Below are 26,211 nucleotides of genomic sequence, written 5' to 3'. Positions count from 1 at the left end.
TTTGAATTTCGGGAATAATTATTATTTTTCTATCGTGTGATCTCCCCAGCGTGGCCTTGTGCTGCGGGTAGCAACAGTGATCGTTGTGCGAAATGTGCGTGCCCAAATTCCGAGAATTGTTATTTTCAATTTCCTGGAATTTTTGTTTCTAAGCATATTTAATTTTACAAATACTGTATTCAAATAGTGTAACTATTTGATTAGAATATTACTTATTATGAAATCATACAACACAACATTAACATAGACAATTGTCTAAAAGAAACAAAGTCAGATTATTCAAATAATTATATACATAGATTTGTAAGAGGCGAGGACATCGGGTCGTTACAACAGGATTTAAGAGAATACGGTAGCGAAAATGCTAAAATGGAAAGGAGCCCCCCTTTCAACTTGGGAATTTTAGTTAAATATACAAGTGTTATTAACTAGATTTATCGAAAAAAAATTGTCCATTAAGAACAACTCAGTCAAAAGATATTTCAAAAAAATCTTTAAAATCGAGGTTCCGCTCTCGACTCTTTCCTCCTTCAAAACTTAATCAATCGGAACGAAATTTGAGAATCTGAATAACAATGAAATAATCTATGTCGGACCGTTTAGCTTTTTTGGTTAATTGTTACCAATCTTGAGTATCGCACCTTTTTTTGCGCCACAATGAAAAAGGCCGTTTTTGGAAATTTTTGATTGGCTCTAGAATCTTTAAAAAGCAGAATATCAAAAAATCAAAACGGTCCGACACAGATAAAAATAATAACAATCTGTGTTGAAAAAATCATTGCTCTATCTTCAAAAACCAGGGAGGAAATAGTCGAGAACGTTTGTATGGAGAATTGACCCCTACAGTATCGTCTTAAAGAAGAAGATTATTGTGATTATTATTCAGTTTTATATTTAAAAACTTCAATTTTACTTTATCATCTTATGACTAAGGTATTACGACACAGCATTACATTACCCACTGGACCTGAAACTCAAAAGAGCGTTACTGTGACATCCCGCCAGTTCCGCCACTCGATATTCGCGCTGCGCCGCTTTGACATCTCGGAGTCGGGCCAAAATTTATAGTTGGACGTCCTGAGTAATGTGCACCGAATCAAACCATTGTCACTTTATAAAATGTTACGACTGTCTGACTGTTCATGTGTAAACGTGCCAAACAGTGGAGAAATTTTCAAAGGATAGAAATGTAGCTTATAGTGTAAGTATTCGAGTTTAGTTAGCGCTGGTAGCCTAGCAGTAAGTACGTGCGACTTTCGTTCCGGAGGTCGATGTCGAACACCGGCTCGTACCAATGAGTTTTTCGGAATTTATGTGCGAGATGTCATTTGCCAGCTCTTTGCCAGTCGCTTTTCAGTGAAGGAAAACATCGTGAGGAAACCGGACTAATTCCAATAAGGTCTAGATCTTGGGATTAGTTGTCAAAGGGGACCTCAGGCTCCCATGAGCCGTGAATGCCGGGATAAAGCAAGGAGGATGATGATGATGAGTGTATTCGAATTTCTCGGGCTTTGCTGTCTAACCCCCTTATTCATAAACGCACTCTAAAGTTATCAAGCCGATAAAGTTCTTTTGTCACTTTCCGACGTATTTGTATGATAGAAAAGGATAAACGAACTTTATCGGCTTGATAACTTTAGAGTATGTTTATGAATAAGGGGGTTAGCAATTATCTATTGTCCAATGTGCGTAGCCGAATGCACAAACGCTCACAAAACGCTCACGATAATATCTCTTTCGTAGCTATCTATCTCTATCGCCCTTGCGTATTGGCGCGACAGAGCCAGACTACATTTCTGCGGCATTTCGTTTTCGTTTCGCGTCGCAGAAATGCCATTCAGCCACGGTGCCAGTAGTCAAAGCGACATGAGTGTCTCGAGTCATCGCGTGGATTTTTATTAGTCGAAAACGGGTTCAAATGAAAAGGTAATTGTGCCAAGCATAAAATAGTACCTAACAACACGATTTGACCTTGAACCGCTGTAAAACATTGGTTATGTACAAGCCTTGTTCTGTGATGCGACCAAAATTCGTCGCAAACCTTCCTCCAACCCTCTTCCAAACTAACGAAAAATAGTGACCAAATTCAACTAACCTGCTTAGCCAAAGTGACAATCATTGACGCTACGTGGCGATTGAAATGGAGTCTGAATCTGTCGCGCCACTACAAAAGAGCGATAGGGCAGAAAACATCCATGACTCGGGAACAAGTATCCGTGCTCATCACACAAATAAATGCTCTTACCGGGATTCGAACCCGGGACCGCGGCTTAGCAGGCAGGGTCACTACGCGCTAGGCCGGTCGTCAAACTATAAAGAAGCGTAAACGATTGTGACCTTGGATAGGTACCCGTTTAAACTATCGCGTCCAAGTCAAAGTGGAAATGTCTCTGTAATTATCTTTCAAGTTCGTTTGAGTTGGGTTATGCGGGCAGTAAGTCCACTTTACAGATCAGCGGGCCAACAACCTTTGTAACCATGAGTGTAGCTTTACCACGAGTTTTAAGTTTCCCAATAGCAATAGCTCCTTAAGAAATGGAATTGAAATTATTCCATTAATTTAAGAAAAAATGAGCTTTCAGTTGCATATATTATAGAAAATTATATTTATTACTATAATTTGTTTCATAGAAAATGGAGAAAGTGAACAGCACTCCCAATCGGTTACTTACTAGAACTAAAAATTACCTACATACATACATTTTCCATGACGTTCTTGCTATCGAGTAACGTATGTAGAGGTACAGTCAAGTGCAAAAATAAGTATCGAAAAAATCGACTCAAAAATATGGTACTACGCAGCGCTCTTATTACACCAAACTAAGGTGCTATGGGACATATTTTTGAGTAAGATGTGTACACCCATATTTTTACACTTGACTGTACATAGTAGTAAAGAATGTAGTAAGTAATTGTCAATTGGTAAAGGTTAGGCTGCCTTGATACTTCAAAAACGAATGCCAAAGTTGAATTTTATCCACAAAGAGAGCAAAGTTTCATACAAAAATTAACTTTATGCTCTTAACTTTAACATTTTCTTATTGTCAGTTACATAGCCTAATATGGGATAGGCCCTATGCCATCATGGCGTAGTTTGATAAATAATAACACTGCTGTAATTTCACCGACTTAGACACCAAATGGATATGCAAATGGACATGGAAATGTGCTCCAAAATCCTAAATCGTTCCTAATTTGGCAATCTGTGCAACGGATTATGCGTGAGGCTTATTCAGATTTCCGTTACGTAGAAGTTATGTAGAAGTTAATAACTCATTCACAGTTAAACGACAGGTGACATAGGAATTTAAAAAAAATATATATAATGAATGGCCAGAATATTTATTTATGTAATTGTTCACCCGTTTTTCAGTGACACAAACTCAATCGAAGAGCACGTAATTATGTGCTATAATAGTTATTTGTTATACAAGGGGGCAAAGTTGTATTTTAACGCCGAGTGTGAAATTGAAAAACGAGCAAGTGAAAGGATTCTATAGTTGAACCACGAGCGAAGCGAGTGGTTCAAGAACAGAATCCTGAACTTGCGAGTTTTTTAACACACGAGAAGTAAAATACATTTGCACCCGAGTGTAACACAAAACTTTTCCCCTCACTATAGCGAGGAAACTACAACGCAAAAAATGCGTTTATCACTGCTTCCAGTAGTTCCACAGGTGGTAAATACTACTACTTACTAGATTCACCTACTTTTATCAATTTTAAAACAGATAATTTGACTTTATTCAAGGTCAAATTACTTTACCCACTAGTGGATAAAATGCGTTTTTACCCGCTGGTATTAAAGGACAAAACACGTGTTTCCGAGCTAGTGAGGGGAAAAATATTAATTCGTATTCCCGTATTTATCTTTAGAGATAATTATATGGATCTCGCTTTATAGCTTTGGAGTTAGGTCAGTCTGTGTGAGATGTTCCTGATACAATATCAATAAAGGAAGCTCTAGAACTAAACTGGCAATCTCTCAAACAAACTTACTTACTTACTGCTTACTGCTAGCCTTTCTCCGCAGACGTTTAGTCTGGTTGCCTTTGGCATAGGCCTCTCCCATATTTCTCCATGTTTCTCTGTCTAGAGCTTGTCTTCTCCACAAGGCTCCAGCTACCTTTCTGAATTCATTTTCCCATCTCATTTTTTGTCCGCCATCCCTCCTTTTGCCATCTCTCAAACAAAATTAAAACTATCCGATTTCCTCAGTTAGAAGGCATGCACAAAGATAGCGGAAACAAAAGACGACTTATACAGGTGCATCAAATATATCAGAGCGGCTCAAGTGCTCAAAACGAGCTGTACATGAACCCTAATAGCTTGGTAATAGAGGCGAGTTTAGATATTCGTCAAAGCTGTTGAGGATTTTAGCAGTTGTAGGTATCTGCTGGCAGGATAGTATTACTTGAAGAGGTCTTGTTGCATGGCCGTTGTATAGCATAACGGGGTAAAATATTTTTGGTAAATTATTAAAACTAGATTTCGTCTTAGTGAAAATAAAGTAATTGTGGACAATATATTGTATTATGTAAATGTAAAAAAACCCTCTTATAAAAAATGCACCCTCTGATAGCGTGAGTGTTGTGTGGAAAAGCAAAGTGACAACCCAATCAAGTGAGGGTAGTTTGAAAACTGGGACAGATGGATGTTGACCAAAGAATACATTATAATACCTACATATTAAGATACAACTTAATACATTTTATATTTTATTGATACCATTCCTTGCCAGTCTGCCATTGACCAGTAATGTAACGTCATGTTCTAAATGTTGGGCAAAATAATTATACTAACCACAACCACAGTAAACAGACACAAAAACGTGACGCAGCAGATTATGGAAATTCCCATACAAAAAAAAAACCGGCCAAGAGCGTGTCGGGCCACGCTCAGTGTAGGGTTCCGTAGTTTTCCGTATTTTTCTCAAAAACTACCAAACCTATCAAGTTCAAAACAATTTTCCTAGAAAGTCTTTATAAAGTTCTACTTTTGTGATTTTTTTCATATTTTTTAAACATATGGTTCAAAAGTTAGAGGGGGGGACGCACTTTTTTTTCATTTAGGAGCGATTATTTCCGAAAATATTAATATTATCAAAAAACGATCTTAGTAAACCCTTATTCATTTTTAAATACCTATCCAACAATATATCACATGTTGGGGTTGGAATGAAAAAAAATATCAGCCCCCACTTTACATGTAGGGGGGGTACCCTAATAAAACATTTTTTTCCATTTTTTTATTTTTGCACTTTGTTGGCGTGATTGATATACATATTTGTACCAAATTTCAGCTTTCTAGTGCTAACGGTTACTGAGATTATCCGCGGACGGACGGACGGACGGACGGACGGACGGACGGACGGACAGACAGACATGGCGAAACTATAAGGGTTCCTAGTTGACTACGGAACCCTAAAAATGGTGAACACTAAATTCAGTGACAGACGGTTTGGTACAACCGACTTTAAGTCCCGATATTAGATTTAAAGTACAAATTATCGTGTTAGTCTTAAACTTTATTACGTATATTATTTTACTTCTGATATACTTAATAAGAAGTACCTATACCCGGTTTTCATGTACGACAACCATGAGGCCATGACGTATGCAAGCAATGCAGTAACAACGTATATAGCTGCTCGTTTAAGCTGAGTGCAAGCAAATGCTTCTGTTTAGATCAAATGCATTCACATAACATGACAATTGAGTTCGTAAAAGTTAGGGGAATATTCTGATCTGAAATAGTAAAATTGTGAATATGAAGTTTAAAAGAAATAAAACGCACAAACGCCAGGTCACATTTTATCGATAAATCTAGAAGTGTTTTAACAGCGGTCTCTAAGTGGGTGATAAGATTATTAAAAAAATAATAAAGAATATGGAGGTGGGTCAAAATTAAGTTCCCTAGTTACTCAAAGGATTGACATCACTAAAAAGGTATGGGTGTAAACAAATTCAAAGAATTCATTATTATATTCTGAAAAAAAAAAATACGAGTCGTAAAAAAAATATACTTGATAACTTCCTCCCTTGAGATTTGGAAGTCGGTTAATAAGTGATGATAATTAATTATATGCAATACCGGGATTCCATAAAAAAACATCGTGTACCTATATTACAAACAAGGCAAAACTACCTGTCTAAAGTCAGAAAGTAAACGCAGGTGATTGTTTTCACCAAATGGCCTCATCGGAAGACCAGCGCGGGAAGTCGCCAGCAACATGCTGAGATGAGACCATTTCGTGGCACTTTTGTTTGTTAGCCTTTGTGTGTATGGTTACTTGTTTGTGTGTCGTTAATTTTTGTGTATATTATATTGTTATCGTCGTTGTTAAGTGCTTACGAATAAAAAAATATTCTATTCTATTCTATTCTATTCAGGAAAACGTTAACATCCGTATGACGCCGTGGCTTACGTGGTCGACGGTCGCGCGATGGTCGCGCGACGGCGATGCGACGCATACGAAATCAAACCTTATCGACATGGAAGTACGAAGTAGACGATGCGATGAGACACGACGGCGACCGTCGCCCACGCAAGACACGGCGTGACGCGTGACATGAGAAAGTGACATGAAAAGCTCATTAACATGAATTTTAATCGGTTCGAGCGTCATCTTAGTGGTATTGGTATCGCCTCGTGAATAATTCCTTTTTCTTTTGCTCATTAATGTTGTTTAAAGTGTAATATCGATAGCTTATTATGCAGTAAACTAATGTTAATTTTTATTAAGCAGAAACGTCTGCTAACGATTCTAAACATTTTTATATTAAAGGAAAAAATGGAAAAATTTACGCTTCCGGCGGGACTTGAACCCGCACCATTTTTGCAATCCGTGCAATGCTCTTACCAATTGAGCTACGGAAGCCACGCCGGACTTCGCAAATCTTTCCATGCCTTTCCTTTTGTACACACGTCTTGGGGTGACGTCTAGCGCCATCTACCGACAGACTATTACATCTTGTAACGGCACTGGAGTCTCAAGTTATATTGAGAATTCACCAGTAACAATGTGCTAACCCATACTAAATTAATTTTTATTAAGCAGAAACGTCTGCTAACGATTCTAAACATTTTTATATTAAAGGAAAGGCGTGGCTTCCGTAGCTCAATTGGTAAGAGCATTGCACGGATTGCAAAAATGGTGCGGGTTCAAGTCCCGCCGGAAGCGTAAATTTTTCCATTTTTTCCTTTAATATAAAAATGTAAACTAATGTTGTAGTGAGAAGCTGATGAGGAATAATTAATCTTGAAACGCGTTTAGCCACTTTTTTGCCGTCAACGGCCGGTAGTCCACGTGCTCTTGTAAAATCTAGCTATCAATTTACAAGTGCTGACTCACCGTACACTGTCGTACTTAGCGTACCAAAATTAATAACAATTAGCTCATATTAGCTTGACACTGGCAAAATAGTCCATATGGACTGAGGCCATTTAATTTAAAAAACTTGAGTGAATTTTAGAAAAAAAAAATTGACTCGCTTTTAATTTTAAAGTTACCTACTTTGAGGTTACATAAAATTCAGCATACCATGAAAACAGAATGTAATGCAAGACTTTAACAGCCAAGATATCACTGCCAAAGCGGTCGCCATTTTCATAATTGAGTGTCCAATTGTACTGGAATATGGAATATAATTACTAATACTACTAAAATCGTAATACCACAACTCCGTATGTATTACAAAATAAAATATAGGTAGGTATGCAAAAATACTTGTCCCAAATCGAAAAATTCAACGCCAATGCTCGCGCCAATGTAAAAACTCGCGTACTTTTAGTTGCGTACTGTTGAGGTTACATAACTTTCAGCACACCAATAAAATACCGCAATGTAAAAAAAATGGCGCTCGACACAAGAACGTGACATTAACACTGTAACAGCCAAGATGTTACCGCCAGAGCGGTCGCTATTTTCATTAATTGTCCAATGAATGAACTGGAATATGGAAAATAATTACTGATAGTCACTACACATTTCTTAATATACATATTACACACATACATTCACGCCTGTATTCCACGAAGGGGTAGGCAGAGCACATGAAACTATTAAAAGTCTCAGTGCCACTCTTGGCAATTAAAGGGTTGAAAGAAAACGAAAATTGTGACATTGCAGTGACGGGTTGCCAGCCTCTCGCCTACGCCACAATTTAACCCAAATCCCACAGTCGACATACACAACATAATATATATTATAATATATTACAACATAATATATATGTAGGACATGTAGGTATGCAAAAATATTTGTACTACCATGTCAGAAAAGTCAACGCCAACGCTCAACTAATGTTGAGCGTTGGCGTTGTAATATGTCGTACGGATGTAATCATCCGTACGACATATTACGCGACAATAAAGGTAGACAGTTTGAAAACTCGCATGTTTTTTGCGTAGTTACATTGCTATTGAGGTTGCATAAAATTCAGTACATCAATAAAACACCGCAATGTAGGAGGTAGGGCATAGCGAATGATATTCCGCTTTGTGTGGTAGGGCTACAGCACAGCGGATATCGTCTCGCTCGAATCTAGAGCAGAGCCCAACTGGGGTAGCTCCGCCTTACAGAAGACCGCAGCCAAATAGCACTAGACCCTACTCATAGTGTTGTGTTCCTGTCGGTGAGTAAGGCTGCCAGAGCTCAACGAGGGTGCGGTGTGCTGATGACGGGAGGACTTACGGAACTAACTTGTTCCATTTATTGTCCTTTGAGTCGTCGGCAACCCGAACCCTCCTTGGAACTTGTACACTCCTTTTTGCTGTGTACTTAACACAGCAAAAGGGAATGTACAAGTTTCTAATGGGGCGGCAACGCGCATGTGACACTGTTTGAGTTGCAGGCGTCCATAGGTTACGGTGACCGCTTTACATCAGGCGGGTCGTATACTTGTTTGCCACCGACGTAGTATAAAAAAAAAATGTAATGAAACTCTCATGCGCTCGCAGCACAAAATTGTGACATTAACAGCCAAGAAGTCAGTGCGGTAGCCATTTTCATAATTGGGCCCCGATATGCGCCGCACGCCCAAACTCACTTGAAATAAATTAAAATTCTCTTAACATACAGCTGGGAAATCGTGAGGAAACTGCTCGTGTTACTTTTGTTTTAATTTCGAGTATGGTTTTGTAATTTCGGGAGTAGGAAATGTGTCAAATCACAATTTCACCACAGTGACATTTACACTTGATGACAATAATGAGGAGGCACACTCAAAGGTTATGACAGATGGCGCCACCTTATCAGTCCTTTGCACAGATAAAGAATTTTATACGTGAGAGCCGAGAAGATGATTTTTTTTTTCTTTCTCTCACTGAATCACAGTGACATGCCTAGGCACTTGTACAGGCGCCGCCTGGCGGGATGAAATGTCAGGGTGCCTCCTCATTCTGCGCCTATTTCTGGGTTGATAAATGATAAGTAACGTTGTTACTCAGCGTCAATATTTCCTAGTTGAACAGGCAATGAATGGCAAAGTCTCACTGTCGGGCAAACATTACTATGTGTTGTTTTTTCTGTTAAACGGAGCGGAAGCTAACTTCGCCTGAAATTTGACGCATTCCGGCCGTAGGACAGAACCTAATAGCTACCTTACTGTTAAAGATAAGACGGGAAATAGTTTTTTTTTATGGGATAGGAGGCAAACGAGCAGACAGGTCGCCATATGATAAGCGATCACCGCCGCCCATGGACACCCGAAAATAAGCAATAAATTAAAAATCTACATCTGCTTCTGTTTTTAAAACATTTTAAAGTACAATCGCCAATTATAATTTCAAAACCTAGGTATCAAATAAACAAAATTATATTATGCGCATACTTGCGCATATCGATTATCGGTAAGTATCGTGCTTAATAGCGACATTTATTGAGAAATTAGGTCAACACACATAACAGATTCGAGCACCAATCATCACGGTTTCAGATCAGGAGGTATGTAAATTATAATCTCACGAACGTGAACCTACATAATGACTTCTCTCAACCATATGTGACGATTTTAAGCAAAAGGTACCACATTGTCGCTTAAGCGTATGGTCAATCATGTCAAAATGACAAGCAGTAAGAGATTTCTTACAATCTGGTTTATAACGTCACTATGACATAGTTTTACAGTGAGGGTTCCAATTGGTTGACTGTACCTAAGTAGGCGAAGGGAATGCAATAAACGACCAAAATCCATACCCGGTCATGGCTACGGTTAAGCCCAAAAAAAGAACCGATAACCGCTTAGAATCCGTAATGGTTATTTTCGACAATAAACGATGAAATTTCAAACCAATTATATGAATTCAGAGAATGATGAATTATGTAATTGTAACTCTTTTTAAAGAAAACTTTTTTTTTTTTAAAATAGCCTATATGGTGTCCCACTGCTGGGCAAAGGCCTCCCCTTCCTTTCTCCAGTCCTCACGGTTTGATGCCCGCTCTTGCCAGTCTCTGCAAAATACGTCGAGGTCGTCCCGCCATCTCTTCTTTGGTCGTCCTCTGCCCCGGCTAATTTGCGGTAACCACTCAGTCGTCACTTTGGCCCACCGTTCCGGGTGCATCCGGCACACATGCCCTGCCCAATCCCACTTAAGTTTGGCTGTCTTAGCACCCACATCTATTATACCTGTTTTGGAGCGCAGTTCAGTGTTTCTAACTCGATCGGTTCTACGAACTCCAAGTATGCTGCGCTCCATTGCTCGTTGGCAAATCTTGAGTCGGGACTTTTCGACTTCCGTTAACGACTTTTTTAATTAACTTTTTTTAAAGGAAACACGCAATATAATATATCATAAATGAACATAATATCAAATACAGTCAATAACGTTTAGATACAAGGAAATTGTAAGTTTTGTATATTTTCATTATTAAAGTAGGTACACGATTGGCATAACTGACAACCACGGCCAAAAATGCAGATTTTTTAGTTATAAAAAGAATAATTTATTTAAATTTAATCATAAAAATAACGTTAAATACGAGTGTAGACGAAATCGAATGTAACAACTAAACCTAATACTAAACTTCTATAATTGTAGAATTTAGTCTTATGTCTAATAATTACATAATATATTATAAGCAGAACAAATCAGTTGACGCCTTAGTTGATTGTCAATGACGTCACTGCCTATACCTGGCTGCATAGCTCGGCTGTACCAAACTATAATCAAGTAAGTCCGTTTTTGGCGAAATTTTGATTTTTGACTTTTTGAATTCCTGACATAAAGACGCACAACCCAGATTTTTTTCAAAATTTTAGATAGGTTAATTTTTCAGTTATTTGAAAAACACGAATCCAAGTAAGTCGTTTCAGTGACTTAAACCTAGCTAAATGCAAGTGAGTCAGCCGTAACAATCATAAAAGCAAGCGTGTCAATTCGACTTGATTGTTTTTAACTTATTCAAACGAGATACTTGTTTTTATCGTTGTCCGATTGTTGAAAAACTTCGACTCACTTGACTTTAAATTTGTCATAAATGCGACACACTTGGATTTAACTTTGTCACTGTGATCTTAGGCTTAAAATAATGTTGATTACTTACCCACAATATTACGTATAAAGTGCACTTATAATACCCTGCTAATATTGTTAATAATGAACTGTCACAGTCAGTTTGTTGATTTGTGAGTTGTATCTGTGGGGGATATCCCACAGGTCTAACACTATATAGCAGAGATCTATAGCACAAGGAAACCAAGAAAGTGTACACCAGGAATTTATTTAATGTTTACATGAGAACTGTTATTGACCGACTGACTTACAAAACGTAAACATATCAAAGAATCGGTTGCTATACCAAATACAAAATATGACAGTATTCCTTCAACAGCCAGTACTGTGGCCTCTTAGGCACAACTCGATTCTATCGAATATCTCATTATCATTATATTCAATAGTATCGTTATATCATGTAAAGATAAACTTAGAACAATAAGCGTTTTATAACAGAATAATAGTTGCAAAGTTAAGTGTCCAAAGTCATGGAAAATAATAAAAATAAATTCAGCAGAGGGAGAAGCGCTGGTGGCATAGCGGTAAGAGCGTGCGACTTTCGATCCGGAGGTCGCGGGTTCGAACCCCGGCTCGTACCAATGAGTTTTTTCGGAACTTACGTGCGAAATGTCATTTGATATTTGCCAGTCGCTTTTCGGTGAAGGAAAACATCGTGAGGAAACCGAACTAATTCCAATAAGGCCTAGTTGCCCTTCGGGTTGGAAGGTCAGATGGCAGTCGCTTTCGTAAAACTAGTGCCTACGCCAAATCTTGGGATTAGTTGTCAAAGCGGACCCCAGGCTCCCATGAGCCGTGGCAAATGCCGGGATAACGCAAGGAGGATGATGAGAGGGAGAAAGTTGGTGGCGATGAGTTTAAATCGAGAAGTGTAAGTACACAAGCAATTATATCTACTGTACTAAAATGTATTATTTCATGTCACCTATTCTTTGTAAAATACTTTCTTACGCAATTTACGGTACCTAGTATTTTAGTAAACCTTTTTTATTTATGATTCTATTTCTGGATATTTTTATTCCTTAAGAAAGTATTTATAAAGTAAGTATGTTCATACAAAACAAATTTAAAGTAAACAGACTTCCACAAAAGATTAATAAACCGCGAGGGGTACGTTCTTCAAAAAAGCGGGAAATAATTAATAAATTAGTCCCATTAATGCCCATCCACCGACAACCTTTTTGGCATGATTTGGTCGAGTCAAACAACGTTGGTGATTTGATTCGCGAAGAAGGCATGATCCAAGATACTTAAATATATCCCATGTGGTTTGTTATGTATGACCAGGTCCGGTTAAGACGTATTTATGTAATTGATAGTTTGAAATTTTGATTAAAGTATAAACCGACTTACGTAGTTTTTTTTTGAAAATTACTTTACCTTTGTAGTCCCAGAGATAGACTTTCCTTTTTTTGGCACCACGATTATGTTCGTTTCACTAAAAATCAATCACAAAAGTAATTGTAGGTATAATATATGCAATTTGCATGCATAATTCTGGGTAATTACATGCAATAAACATGTAATACCATAATATGATCAAGGTCAAATATTTTTTGAATATAATTTTATTTTTTACCTATCATTTATAATCATTAATAGTGAAAATTATGATAACGATTATTCAATCTACACTAATTCCATAAACATAATAGTCAACTACATAGGTTTACGGACGTGTAGCCAACGATAGAAACAAGCAAGTCCTGTGTTGCTTGCTTTTAAGATTGATATGACTATTTTATCTTATTTTATGACAAAGTTAAAACCAATTTTCAGCTGGCTACTCGCAACGGCTTCAGTTTCAGGCTTGAAAATTTAACATGTTAAAGATATCGTACTATGGAATCTTTTCCAAAAAACAAAAATTTGATACATTGCATACTTTTGTAGAAAATGAGATTTAAAGTTGAAAATCGTTTTTCGGCTCTCCTGTAAAATTTGCTAAAACGGACTTACTTGTTTTAAGTTTTTTGCAGCCGAGCTATAGCGCCGTGCGCGCAGCTGGCACCCGGGCTGTCCGGCATTGACTTCGTGGCGCTTGCAGCGAGCGGACGTCTCCTGAATCTCTGTGGTCGAAGGGTCGCGTGAGCCATACTTTTGTGTTCAGTGCAGTGCAGTGAATAAATAAGCAATCGTGTTAAAGTTAAGGCTAGTAGATTTTAAGCTTGTTCTGATAAATCATTGTTTGCGTTTAGCTTATGCTTGCTTAGATAATTAAATTGCTTTAAACTTAAATAAAACGGTTTCTAGATTAAATCATTTTTTATTTAGTGCAATCCTGTTGTTTATCCTTATATCAGAAACGGGATAAAGAACTAGTTTGCTCACACAAGTGGATTTCGTGATTGAGTTTTGAATTAAGAAAACCGTTACGTGTTGCGTTGCATTTTAAATACCAACGATTGCTTATTGATCGCTAGCATATACATTAGCTACTTAGCTGTTGATTCTTTTGTGTGTATTTTACTTGTGAGTAAATTGCATAATGGTGTATAGTAGGAGTAGATCACGATCACGTAACCGTGAAAGACCACACACTCGAGGTAGGTCGCGCGTTCGTAAACGGCGTCATTTTCGAAATAGGCGTGATTCGCGGAGTGTATCTAGCGACATTAGTAACGGTGAATCGCGACGTAGCTCGAGTGCAGGACGGCGGTGTGATTCGCGGAATGGCTCTCGCGTTCTAGATCGAAGTGATTCGTGGAGTACTGAAGAACGCCGTCCACGAAGTAGGATTAGGAAACGCTCGCGCAGTAGGAATAGGCGTCGGTCGCGTAGTAAAACCGCAGTTCGCTCTAATAGCAGGGCTAAACGTAGTCATTCGCATAATGATTTACGAATCCCACGGCGCGATCGTTCGCGAAGTAGCTTACGCGGCGAGCCGCGACGCAATTCACGTCATGTTCACGTCGATACGGAGAAACAAACTCGTGCTGTACGCGTACTTACACCTGGAACGCCACCTTTACCAGATTTTTCGGTCATTCCGCCTCGACAACATTCTTTAGAATCTCGCGAACCCGGTTCTGAGGCGTCTACTCTTGCACAAGCGTTGATGCAGGCTATTAAATCGGTTCAACCTATCAGATCACAACATTACTATGTGTCAAACTTTGATCCCTCGTTGCATAACATCGAAGCGTGGTGTGAAGAAGTAGACCGCGCCAGAACCGCAAATGACTGGAATGATCACGAGTGTTTGTCGCGTGTAGCCTCTTGCTTGAAAGGTGACGCGAAAGTTTGGTTAAATGAGTGGGTTACGAATGATAGGACGTGGTCAAATTTTAAACGGGAGTTTATAGCTTTGTGTCCTAATAAACTTGACCACGCTAACATTTTATTTGACTCCATGAATTCTACATCGGACAAATATTCTACTTATGCGGAATATGCGCGACGTACATTATTGCGTTTGAAGATTGTTCAAGGTCTAAGCGATGAGTTGAGGATTTTAATTGTAATTCGCGGCATAGACAATCCTCAAGTACGTGCAGCAGCGGCTAATGCAAATCTAACCCCCGAAAATATCATTTCATTTTTATCAATCTATACTAAGCCTAAACTTTTAAAACGAGATAACACAAGTCGCCAAGGAAAGGGCCCTCAAACAAGGGATAGTCCGTTCTCTGGAAAAAAATGTTTTAATTGTAATCAACGGGGACATATTAGTCGCGATTGCAAACGTCAGAAACCTACCAACGCTTCCGATACGCAGCCAAAGTCAGGTTCAGCTTCAGGCCTAAGCTCCGGTTCAGGTCCTAGTAATTTGTGCACATTTTGCAAGAAGCAGGGACATACGGAGGATAAATGTTTTGCGAAAACTCGATCAGAACAGCGTAATCAGCGTAACGTGAATCTTTGTTCTCGCCGGTCGAGTAGTCCCAGAAGCAAGGACGTAACAACGGCCGTTATAAACGGAGTACCGGTTGATGTACTCATTGACAGTGGTGCCATTGAAACTTCCTTGATTTCTTCCGATGCCGTTAAGCATATACCTTGCCAGCCTAAACCTAAACGTACACCTCTGCTAGGGCTAAGCGATAAAGAAATTATTAGCACGTCCTGTGTCACACTGACAGTTGAGTTTAGCAACATCGCTATTGAAGTAGATTTGTTAGTTGTACCATCGCAATATATGTACGCACCCATTATAATCGGTACCGATGTGCTGAATCGCGACGGGATAACATTTACTCGTAGAAAATATGAACATTGTCTTACGTACAATAACACCTTTCCTAGTCACATCAATACCGTTGAGTTAGGCGATCAGGCTAAAATAAATACACCACTTCAGGATGAGGATTTGGCCAGCCTCATGACTGTTATCGACAAGTTCTCAAACTTTTTAATATCGGGTACCGCTATGACCACTGTCAAAACAGGTGAAATGGAAATAAGGCTTGCCAAGTCCACACCGGTGGTGTATCGTCCGTACAAGCTCTCTTATCAAGAAAAGCTCAAGGTTCGCGAAATAACATAAGACTTGCTAGACAAAGGCATTATTAGGCGTTCAAAATCGGACTACGCGAGCCCAATAATACTCGTAAAAAAGCGTGATGGCTCGGATAGGCTCTGCGTAGACTTTCGAGCATTGAATCGTATCACAGTAAAGGAACGATATCCTCTTCCACTCATAGACGATCACATAGATAGGTTAGGTGGTTACAGATTTTCTCAAGCCTCGACATGGCAACAGGCTTTCACCAAATTCCTCTCAAAGAAGAATGCATTCATCTTACTGGTTTCGTAACCCCTGAAGATCACTTTGAATACGTCAAAATGCCTTATGGTCTCGCTAATTCACCTATAGTCTACCAGCGCATAATTAACGATACTTTGCGCGATCACATCAATGAGGGTAACGTTTTAGTTTACGTTGATGACGTACTCCTCTTGAGTAACTCTGTGATTGAGGGAATAGAGTTGTTGGATAAGATTCTCGGTACTCTTACTAGTGCCGGTTTTTCAATCAATTTACGAAAATGTTCTTTTCTCACAACTGAGGTTGAATATTTGGGTAAATTAATATCTCAGGGTCAGGTTAGGCCGAGCCCAAGAAAAGTTGAAGCCTTGGCTTCAACCACGGCTCCAAAAAATGTTAAACAGGTTCGGCAATTATTAGGCTTAGCAGGGTACTTTAGACGCTACATTAAAGATTATGCATCTAAAACTGCCCCGATTGCTCATCTGACCCGCAAGAATGTCAAATTTGATTGGACAGCAGAGTGCGAAGCTATACGTCAAGAGATTATCAAACAACTAACTAATGAGTCAGTACTTGCAATTTTTAACCGGGAGCTCCCCACTCAAGTCCACACCGATGCTAGTAGCATAGGATATGGGGCGGTTCTTTTACAAATTTACCCGGATTTGACAAAGCACGTAGTAGCTTACTATAGTAGGTCTACGCAAGGAGCTGAAAGCAGATATCATTCTTATGAGCTCGAAACTCTCGCCGTCGTTAAGGCTTTACAAAATTTCCGGCACTATCTCGTGGGTTTGAAATTTGTTGTAGTCACTGATTGTAACGCTCTGAAGTCTACCGAGCGGAAAAAGGACTTACTGCCTCGCGTTGCCCGTTGGTGGGTCTACCTTCAGGACTTTGATTTCTCGATCGAATATCGCAAAGGGGTTATGATGTCGCACGCAGATTATCTTAGTCGGAACCCAGTGGTTCATATTAATCAAATTAAGAAACCTAAAAACTGGGCCCAAATAGCTCAGTTAGCCGATGACGAAACTCGAGACCTTATACAAAAACTTCACAATGGTAACCTCGATGCCGATCGTTATTCAGTTCAAAACGACATCCTGTACTACAAATATATCCCAGTAGGCGGGCAACCGCGATTGTTGTGCTATATCCCCAAAGGCCATCGGCTCAGTCTTTTGCGCATATTTCATGATGAGCACGAACATATTGGCACAGACAAAACCCTAGATCTCATATTGAGACACTTTTGGTTCCCCGGCCTTAAGCAATTTGTTAGTAAATATGTGGCTCATTGTCTTGTATGCATTTCGCAAAAACGAGTCCCTCGCGCTCCTTTACAAAATATTACATCATGGGAAAAACCTGATACCCCATTCCATACTGTTCACGCTGATGCTTTAGGTCCTTTGCCACCATCAGAAGGGTACAAGTTTATTCTCGTCATCGTGGACTCGTTCACGAAGTTCACCCTTTTGTATCCCATCTATAAACAAGATGCAGCTGAACTCAAACGTGTGGTTACTCAAGCAATTTCGATATTCGGTGTGCCCAAGCTTATGATTACGGACAAGGGACGTATGTTTGAATCTAACGATTTTGTAACATGGATAAGAGAACTGGGTAGCGATCTCCATTATATAACGCCGGAGATGCATCATGCTAATGGCCAGGCCGAGCGCTACATGCGAACCGTCCTTAACATGTTGCGCATTCAAACAAACTACAAAAATGCATCGTGGTCAGATACGATATGGAAGTTACAACTAGTGTTAAACATAACAAAACAAAAAACGACGCAAGCCTCCCCGCTGAATCTTTTGATAGGTACAGAAGCCACAACCCCTGCGATTCGCGCCCTAGTTCGTGACTTGGCAGTTGAAGGATCCTCTCCAAATAGAGAGGCTCTGCGTGAGATAACCAGGAGCAGAACTAGGAACTTGCTAAAAAGAAACCAGGCACAGCAAGACGAGCGCGTCAATCGGCATCGTCATCAACCACGCCAATTTAATCTGAACGACTTAGTATTTGTCATAAAAATATCTCAGTCAACAGGGAAGCTAGATTCTGGCATGCGTGGTCCTTACAAGGTAGTGGAGGTGCTGCCAAGTGGACGCTACGCACTTCGCTTGCTTACTGGTGGCTATGGCAAGACGACGCAGGCTGCGGCTCAACACATGGTGCCGTGGCGAGGCGAATGGTGTCCTGACACGTGTGCTGCACTGTTTGAAAGTAAGTTTACTACTTCTTTGACAGATTGGTGAACAGAACTCACGTATGATTATGGTCTGCGTGTTGCGAGGTACACACGTATGAATACGGTCTGCGTGCTGTACAAATTACACGTTTGAATACGGTCTGCGTGTAATGCAGTTTACACATAAGAATACGGTCTGTGTGTAAACTGGGCTTGCACGTATGATTAGGGTCTGCGTGGCAAGTAACTTGACGTACGATTATGGTCTGCGTCAAGTATGTTTTAGAGAGAGGCTGATCATCCGGAGGCCAGGGACAGCATCCGCTTCTACTGGCAACTATAGTCACTGCAGGCAATGAATCAGCTGGGTTTGATTTTTTAACAAGAGACGTCTCTGCTTACCTAAGATTGATGAAAGTGTGCGGGTTGCAGTTTTGCATTGATTGATGTGCGAATGATGTGTGAATTAATTGAACGACGAACGAGTGTTAGTTTTGAAAGTTTGAGTGCCAAAGTATTTAGACTTTTGAATTTTCTCTAACTTCGTTTTTGTTTCCATAGGTGAAGACCTGGAAGGTGATGAAACATCATCATCTTCGGCAACCGCCGCAGACGCGGAAACTGGGCCTACTACGTCAGGCACAGTTGCTGTCATGGACACCACTCCAGCACGTGTCGAGGACGACACTCTGTCAGGAGAGGCCGTATAAGCAGAACAAATCAGTTGACGCCTTAGTTGATTGTCAATGACGTCACTGCCTATACCTGGCTGCATAGCTATAGCGCCGTGCGCGCAGCTGGCACCCGGGCTGTCCGGCATTGACTTCGTGGCGCTTGCAGCGAGCGGACGTCTCCTGAATCTCTGTGGTCGAAGGGTCGCGTGAGCCATACTTTTGTGTTCAGTGCAGTGCAGTGAATAAATAAGCAATCGTGTTAAAGTTAAGGCTAGTAGATTTTAAGCTTGTTCTGATAAATCATTGTTTGCGTTTAGCTTATGCTTGCTTAGATAATTAAATTGCTTTAAACTTAAATAAAACGGTTTCTAGATTAAATCATTTTTTATTTAGTGCAATCCTGTTGTTTATCCTTATAATATATACTTATGTAACATATTACGAAAATAAAGATTTTTTTTATTATCAATAGGTTATTGAATCATTTATATTTTGAATCATTGGTTATGAAAGTTAGACTGCATAATCGGTTACAACCGATAATTTCGGTTACGGTTATAGCCAATTTAAGTTCCTTATATAAATAATAAGTAATTCATATAATGTAACCACAAAATTAACATTTTGAAAAAATCCCCGACATAGTGGACCGATTTTCATAAAATATGACTAAGAACACTCCCGACTAACTCAGCTTTCAAACAAAAAAAAAACTAAATCTAAATCGGTTCGTCCGTTTGGGAGCTACGACGCCACAGACAAACAGGAAAACAGAAACGTCAAACTTATAAAACCCCGTCGTTTTTGCGTCGGGGGCTAAAAAGTCGCTAATTCTGGCCTTATGGTACGGGACATGGTACCTTTTACAAAACACGTCACATATTGTGGCGAATTAAAGCTACAGGGAGTGCTCGTTCGTGGAAATTAACTTCATCATGCTAATTGACCGCAATAATCCGGTTATAATCTGCAATAAGCGGTACGAATCGGGCCGGTGGCGTTTTATTCATTAATGTTTGGTTTGAGTTTCGATGACGCGCGCGCGCGGTGTGAACTGTGAATTTGAAGCGAGGGTAGAATATTGAATGTTTGTTTTTGAGATTAGCGTTGCGTTTTCTGTAAACAACGAGGTTAATATGTATGGATGCGTTCTGGAAGCTGCAAATAAAAGTTTTTGGATGAGATTTCTTCAATGAACACAGGAATTTAATATAAATACTTTTGTATTTCTTATTACACGTGCGAACAGGGAATTCGTAACTCATATCGATTTAAAACACTACCTTCGGTTGGTTTTGCATATTATTATTTATACCTTAAATATTTTTTTATAACAATAAAAGATATTGTTTTATGCTGTAGAAATGTTCTCTAATGGGTAGGTAGGTGCCCACCAATTTTATACGTCATGTTTTTGTGTTACTTACATAACACTGGTTTAAATTTTCACTGTTTTTCACAATTAATTTTAATTACCTATGTATGTTGTTGATTACTAGTTTAAATGTACAAATATTATAAGTAAATACCTAAAATGAGTATAAACCACATTTTCCACTGAAAATAAAGTTTTAAAACCTACTATGTAAAATAACAACAAAAAGGTAACGTTGATTTTTCCGCGCGACGTCCCCGAACAGGGACGGAATTGGCATCGTCACGGCGCCAATAACTTACGCCAACGAAAAAAGGATGTTTTTGACAACACTTCTAATAGCTTTCAGATCTACGGGCGATGTTACATATTAAATAACGTAATTTGGGAGTGAAACTCGGAATTTTCTGGCGAATTGGAAGCGTTACGTAGGATTTACAAAAGCCAACAGTTTATGTTACGTTCTTTTGTTACCTGACTTCGGTAAATTGAATTTGTTGCTAACATGCACTTAATATGGTATTTATATTTGATAATTTAACATTATTTTCATATGTAAGAAAACTGGGGTAGTACCTCCGCCTTACAGAAGACCGCAGCCAAATAGCACTAGACCCTACTCATAGTGTTGTGTTCCTGCCGGTGAGTAAGGCTGCCAGAGCTTAACGAGGGTGCGGTGCTGATGACGGGAGGACTTACGGAACTAACTTGTTCCGTATATTGTCCTTTAGAGTCGTCGGCAACCCGAACCCTCCTTGGAACTTGTACACTCCTTTTTGCTGTGTACTTAACACAGCAAAAGGGAATGTACAAGTTTCTAATGGGGTGGCAACGCGCATGTGACACTGTTTGCGTTGCATGCGTTCATAGGTTACGGTGACCGCTTTCCATCAGGCGGACCGTATGCTTGTTTGCCACCGACGTAGTATAAAAAAAAAAAATTGTAGTAGTAGGTACTTAGTAGCATCGCTCACAATCTCTCTCTTTTGTCTTAAGTTTGATTTTCGGAGAATGCCGTCTCTGGAATGAAGTCAATTTCTGTTTTTCTAAGATATAATTATTTTGTGCAATGAAATTTTAATAAATAAGAAATAAACTTACCTACCTAATAACAGGCACACCTACACCACAATATACTATAGATATTGAAGTAATTTTGGAATTAAAAATCTAACTGTGTTTTTTTTAATATGTTTCTTAACTTTCTTACATAATTACAAACAAACCATTAGTTGCTCATTGAATCCCAATATGTTATTTATTAAAGAAGCGGATCAGAACATTTATTTCAATCATCAAAATATTCCACCGAACCGTTTAACTAGGCTTAAGTATTACCAAACTTCCAGACTCATCCAAGTATTACGTTCAACCGCATTCTTTTTAGGTCTTAAAATAACTTAGCCAGTGTTAAAGAAGATTATAATTTACAATCTGCCAAACTTATTCGCACCCAGCCGAACTTTCCTCATGAAAACTTGAGATGTTCGCGAAAGAATCGTAGTTGTAAAGTGATTTTCAGGAAAATTCCAAGCATCCTTTGGAATTTTTAAGGAAAGTACGCTCTCCGTTAAAGTTTTCAGTTCTATGTGTTCTTTTCGAGAATCGATGCATTCAATCAATGGAGTTTGACAAGTATGTATTCGTAAAGTTAGTGTGCTAAAGGTAATTACTGTTTCATTATTTTGTTATATTTACACATTACAACCCAGTAATAAATTGTGTAGTTCATGTGTAATGTGTAATTAAATGAGGATGGATGGATGGAGGTGCCTGTGTGGTGACGGGTTAAGAATTTCACCACCCCCTTTCTTCCTGTGGGTGTCGTAGAAGGCGACTATGGGATATGGGTTAAATTGTGGTGTAGGCGAGAGGCTGGCAACCTGTCACTGCAATGCCACAGTTTCGTTTTCTTTTAACCCCTTATTTGCCAAGAGTGGCCCTGAAGCTTAAGTAGTTTCATGTGCTCTGCCTACCCCTTTATGGGATACAGGCGTGATTGTATGTATGTATGTAAATGAGGATGGATGTAATTTATTGAACCTTGTAAATCATCAACTTTAAGGGTAAGTTAGGCAATCGTAAGTCAGTTTTCACAATATCCGATCCGATATCGGATGTCAGGATTTTAATGGAATAAGTCCAAGGTGGTGCTGCAATTAGATAAAGATAGATAAAGATAAAAATCATTTATTGTATAAACCATACATATGGCGCCTTAACCTACGTTACAAGAATAACTTACTTAGATACTGATTACACCTAAAACCAAAGATAAACGCAAAAATAGATGGTGCATCAGTAGAACAAAAAAAATAAATAAACAGGGATTGTGGAAGAAACATTGGCGCCTGTGTAGTGGCAACAAAAGGACGCCACTCAGCATATGCTATGATATGAATACCACAGCGCTGGTCTTCCGTAGCGCCCCGGGTTGAGGGGTAGCTTTAGAACTATTACCTAGGTAATGGCAAATCTATAATATTGCAATTTATGGGATATCGGTCCAAAATCCAATATCGGATTGGATAATCTGAAAACGCACTAACACGCACTACTTATGGAATATGAACAAAATGAAATGGGTTGTACTTTTATTTTTATTTCAATTATTAGGTATTTGTTATGTATTTTAGAGATCGAGATTTTTGTTTTGATATGGCCATAAATATTTCGAATTCTACTTTAAATAATTGCTTCTTTCACCATTAAATAGACATTTTTGTTTGTACCATACCTACACTACATACATACATACATAATTATCTACATACAATAACGCCTGTATCCCATAAGAGGGTAGGCAGAGCACATGAGATTACTAAAGCTTCAGTGCCACTCTTGGCAAATAAGGGATTGAAAGAAAAAGAAAACTGTGACATTGCAGTGACAGGTTGCTAGCCTCTCGCCTACGCCACAATTTGATCCAAAGTTGTTCGTATTTTTACCTGAATAATCTATCAATGAGTCCTTATGGAAAGCGACAAAGTGAAACTTTTAGTTGTGAAGCTACTCAAATGAAACTAACGGTCTTGTCTATTCCATTTTCTTGCCACAAACTTTAGTGTCGATCAGAAAGGCAAAATTGAAATGCCTACGCTAAAATACCCCTATGTTTAATTCAAAACTTCTGTATCTATTAGAATTTACAATGACTATTTCTCGGCGTTCAACTTTGGCCTGCTTTCGGGCGGTTTACCGCCAATGTGAACTCGAGCGACCGAGAGACTTGAGACTTGCTTTTGGCCGCTTAAAAGACGCAATTTTGAAATGGCTATTTAAATTTAATCCGCATAACAAAAATACCATCCCTAACAGATGCTTCTATTCCTTACAAAATAATTTGGTTTTAAGTTTATTGAGCGGAAAATTTGCTTCTGTTTTTGTTTTTCGACGGCTCTTTGAAATGAGGTTAGTTTCTAATTTTGCCTCAGGTAAAATTTAGCATCTGATATCGGTAAAATTTAATCCGATTTACCCAATTTCAGCGGCAAAGCCTGTCAGTGGCTAGCTTTACGCAAATTTCATTACAGTCTACCGACCTCTAGGTAGTTTGTTCTAGAATTAGAAGCAGACTCTTGTTTTAATTCATTAAATTTGTGAAAGGGTCAGTCGGCCCAGGCGAGACCTATCAAAGCGAATTAAAACCGAATTCTCAAGTCCCAAATGCGACTTAACTCCCAATTTTATTTCGACTCGAATAGCTAATGGCGTCCGCTGCGAACAAAAACGCTTGATTAAAATCGTTTGTCGTAATAAAAGGAGCACTAAAAAGTTACAACCGATCGGAACTGGTAGGCGCGTAGAATCGATCAATTCGACGACAAAAAATTAACGTCGTTCGAGATTAGGGAGGTTTAATTTAGTGCTTGAAATTAAACGCGAAATATTAAATTGGAAGCAGGCCTGTAGCCGGAGCGACCGTCTTCTGCCAAATGAGCCGTGAGCGCAGAGTATATTTTATTAGCCCCCCCCCCCCTTCCTGACGTGTTCCCCCACCCTATTTACATTCACGACAGAACCAACGGCGTGTAAAATTTTATTTCTTCGACAATCTGAGATGAGATTAGCTGTAAATTGAGTTTATGATGGAATCAAATATGCACGCTCCCGGGCTGCGTTCATGGCTGATCGCATCCATAAATTCTGTATTTGCCTTTCTCACTAGTCGCGCGGGAGCGTCCTGGAAGCGAGTGAAATATTATTCGAAGCGGTTCATGGCCTCGATAATTTTCTAGTAAAGATTTCATATCGCACGTGTTTTGTTTGTACTGAATCTTCTCACGCATGAGGGTTTCTGTTCGGCGACGGATTTTTTCAATAAAGCGTTTCCAATTTTTGGGCATTAAGTCGTAATCCGCTGTTTGTTTGGCTTTCATAAAAACATGTCGCTTTTAAATAGGTGACGACCAAAATTTTAGGAAACTTTGTACGAATCTCTGATAAAGAAGTCTATTAACTGTATTTCATAATGGTATAACATGAGGAATCCAAATAATTGTTCAACAAGAAAGAAAAAAAAAAATAGTTTTTATTTTAATTTGAGAGGAGGCCTTTGCCCAGCAGTTTGACATTTTATTTTAATTTAGTAAAATGTGATCAGAATGCGCTTTTAAAAGTATTCGGTTTCCTAGGTAATGTTAAAATGTTAGCAGGCATCTATCTTTACCATATTATAGCGTTATACCAATATTTACACAAAATGAGACGTTTGAATGATCCATTTGTATAATATATTATATTGTAATAAATGTGTTAAAAAATTATCTTTCTATAACAACAAAAACAAAACAATAAAAAAAACCAATTGATAGTTAGTAAGACATATTATTATGATGGATAGCAAGCATTAACTACTAACTTTAATTTGTGTCACAAACGCTCACAAAATGCTCACGATAATATCTCTTTCGTAGCTATCTATCTCTATCGCTCTTGCGTATTGGCGCGACAGAGCCAGACTACCTTTCTGCGGCGTTTCGGTGGCGTTTCGCGTCGCAGAAATGCCATTCGGCTACGCCCCCTGATGTGTTTAAGTCAACTAAATTATGTTTATCTTTTTCAGGTATGTACGAGTTTTATGGATACTATTGATTTGTTGTAAGTATTTTTACAGCTGAACTATTTTTACAAGAACAGACTGACGCATTTTGTACAGTAATTAAATATATATGCCTTTTAATAACATTAATATCTGGGCAACCGAGCTTCGCTCGGTTCTGTTTCGTATCCTTGACATGTGTCGCCATCTAGTTCAAAAATGAATAGTACCTACATCGAGCGAAAGAATTCTCAGCCTTAACAACACAACTACTCCACACGAGATGGCGCGCATTTCGCCACAAAAACTCAAATAGTGTATTTTCTATTCGTTTTAGCCTTGACCTGTGTCGCCATCTAGTGTTTGCAATAAATAGTACTTACATCGACCGAAAGAATTCTGTCTTAACAGTACAACTACTGCACACGAGATGGCGCGCGAAGAAAAACGCATGAAAACTCGAAAATTCGCGTTTTCCGGGACCTAAGGATAAGTTAGACCGATTTTTCACCCCAAAAACCCCCACATAACAAATTTCTGCGAAATCGTTAGAGCGGTTTCCGAGATCGTCAGTGTAAATAAATATATATATAAATAAATAAATAAATAAATAAATATACAAGAATTGCTCGTTTAAAAGTATAAGATATTAGAAGGAAATTTCAGCTAATCGATTTTTTACATGTTTTACAT

At 38.8% G+C, this 26,211-nt stretch overlaps 2 protein-coding genes across 2 annotated transcripts in view; both read left to right on the top strand.

Moving 5' to 3' along the window:
* LOC125226582 overlaps positions 1 to 26,211 on the top strand; it is a 509,615-nt gene that overhangs the window by 249,431 nt on the left and 233,973 nt on the right. The gene's annotated exons all lie outside the window — the stretch shown is intronic.
* On the top strand, positions 17,301 to 19,499 carry LOC125226584. Its single transcript, XM_048130587.1, has 2 exons — positions 17,301 to 18,463; positions 18,990 to 19,499. Exons 1-2 carry the CDS (start codon positions 17,791 to 17,793, stop codon positions 19,136 to 19,138), a joined length of 822 nt encoding a protein of 273 aa, XP_047986544.1. The 5' UTR covers positions 17,301 to 17,790; the 3' UTR covers positions 19,139 to 19,499.

Source organism: Leguminivora glycinivorella, chromosome 5 (assembly GCF_023078275.1).
Source record: "Leguminivora glycinivorella isolate SPB_JAAS2020 chromosome 5, LegGlyc_1.1, whole genome shotgun sequence".
In the NCBI taxonomy this organism is placed as follows: domain Eukaryota; kingdom Metazoa; phylum Arthropoda; class Insecta; order Lepidoptera; family Tortricidae; genus Leguminivora; species Leguminivora glycinivorella.
Note: the sequence above shows the minus strand (reverse complement) of the source record. Positions and strands in the feature narration are given on the sequence as shown.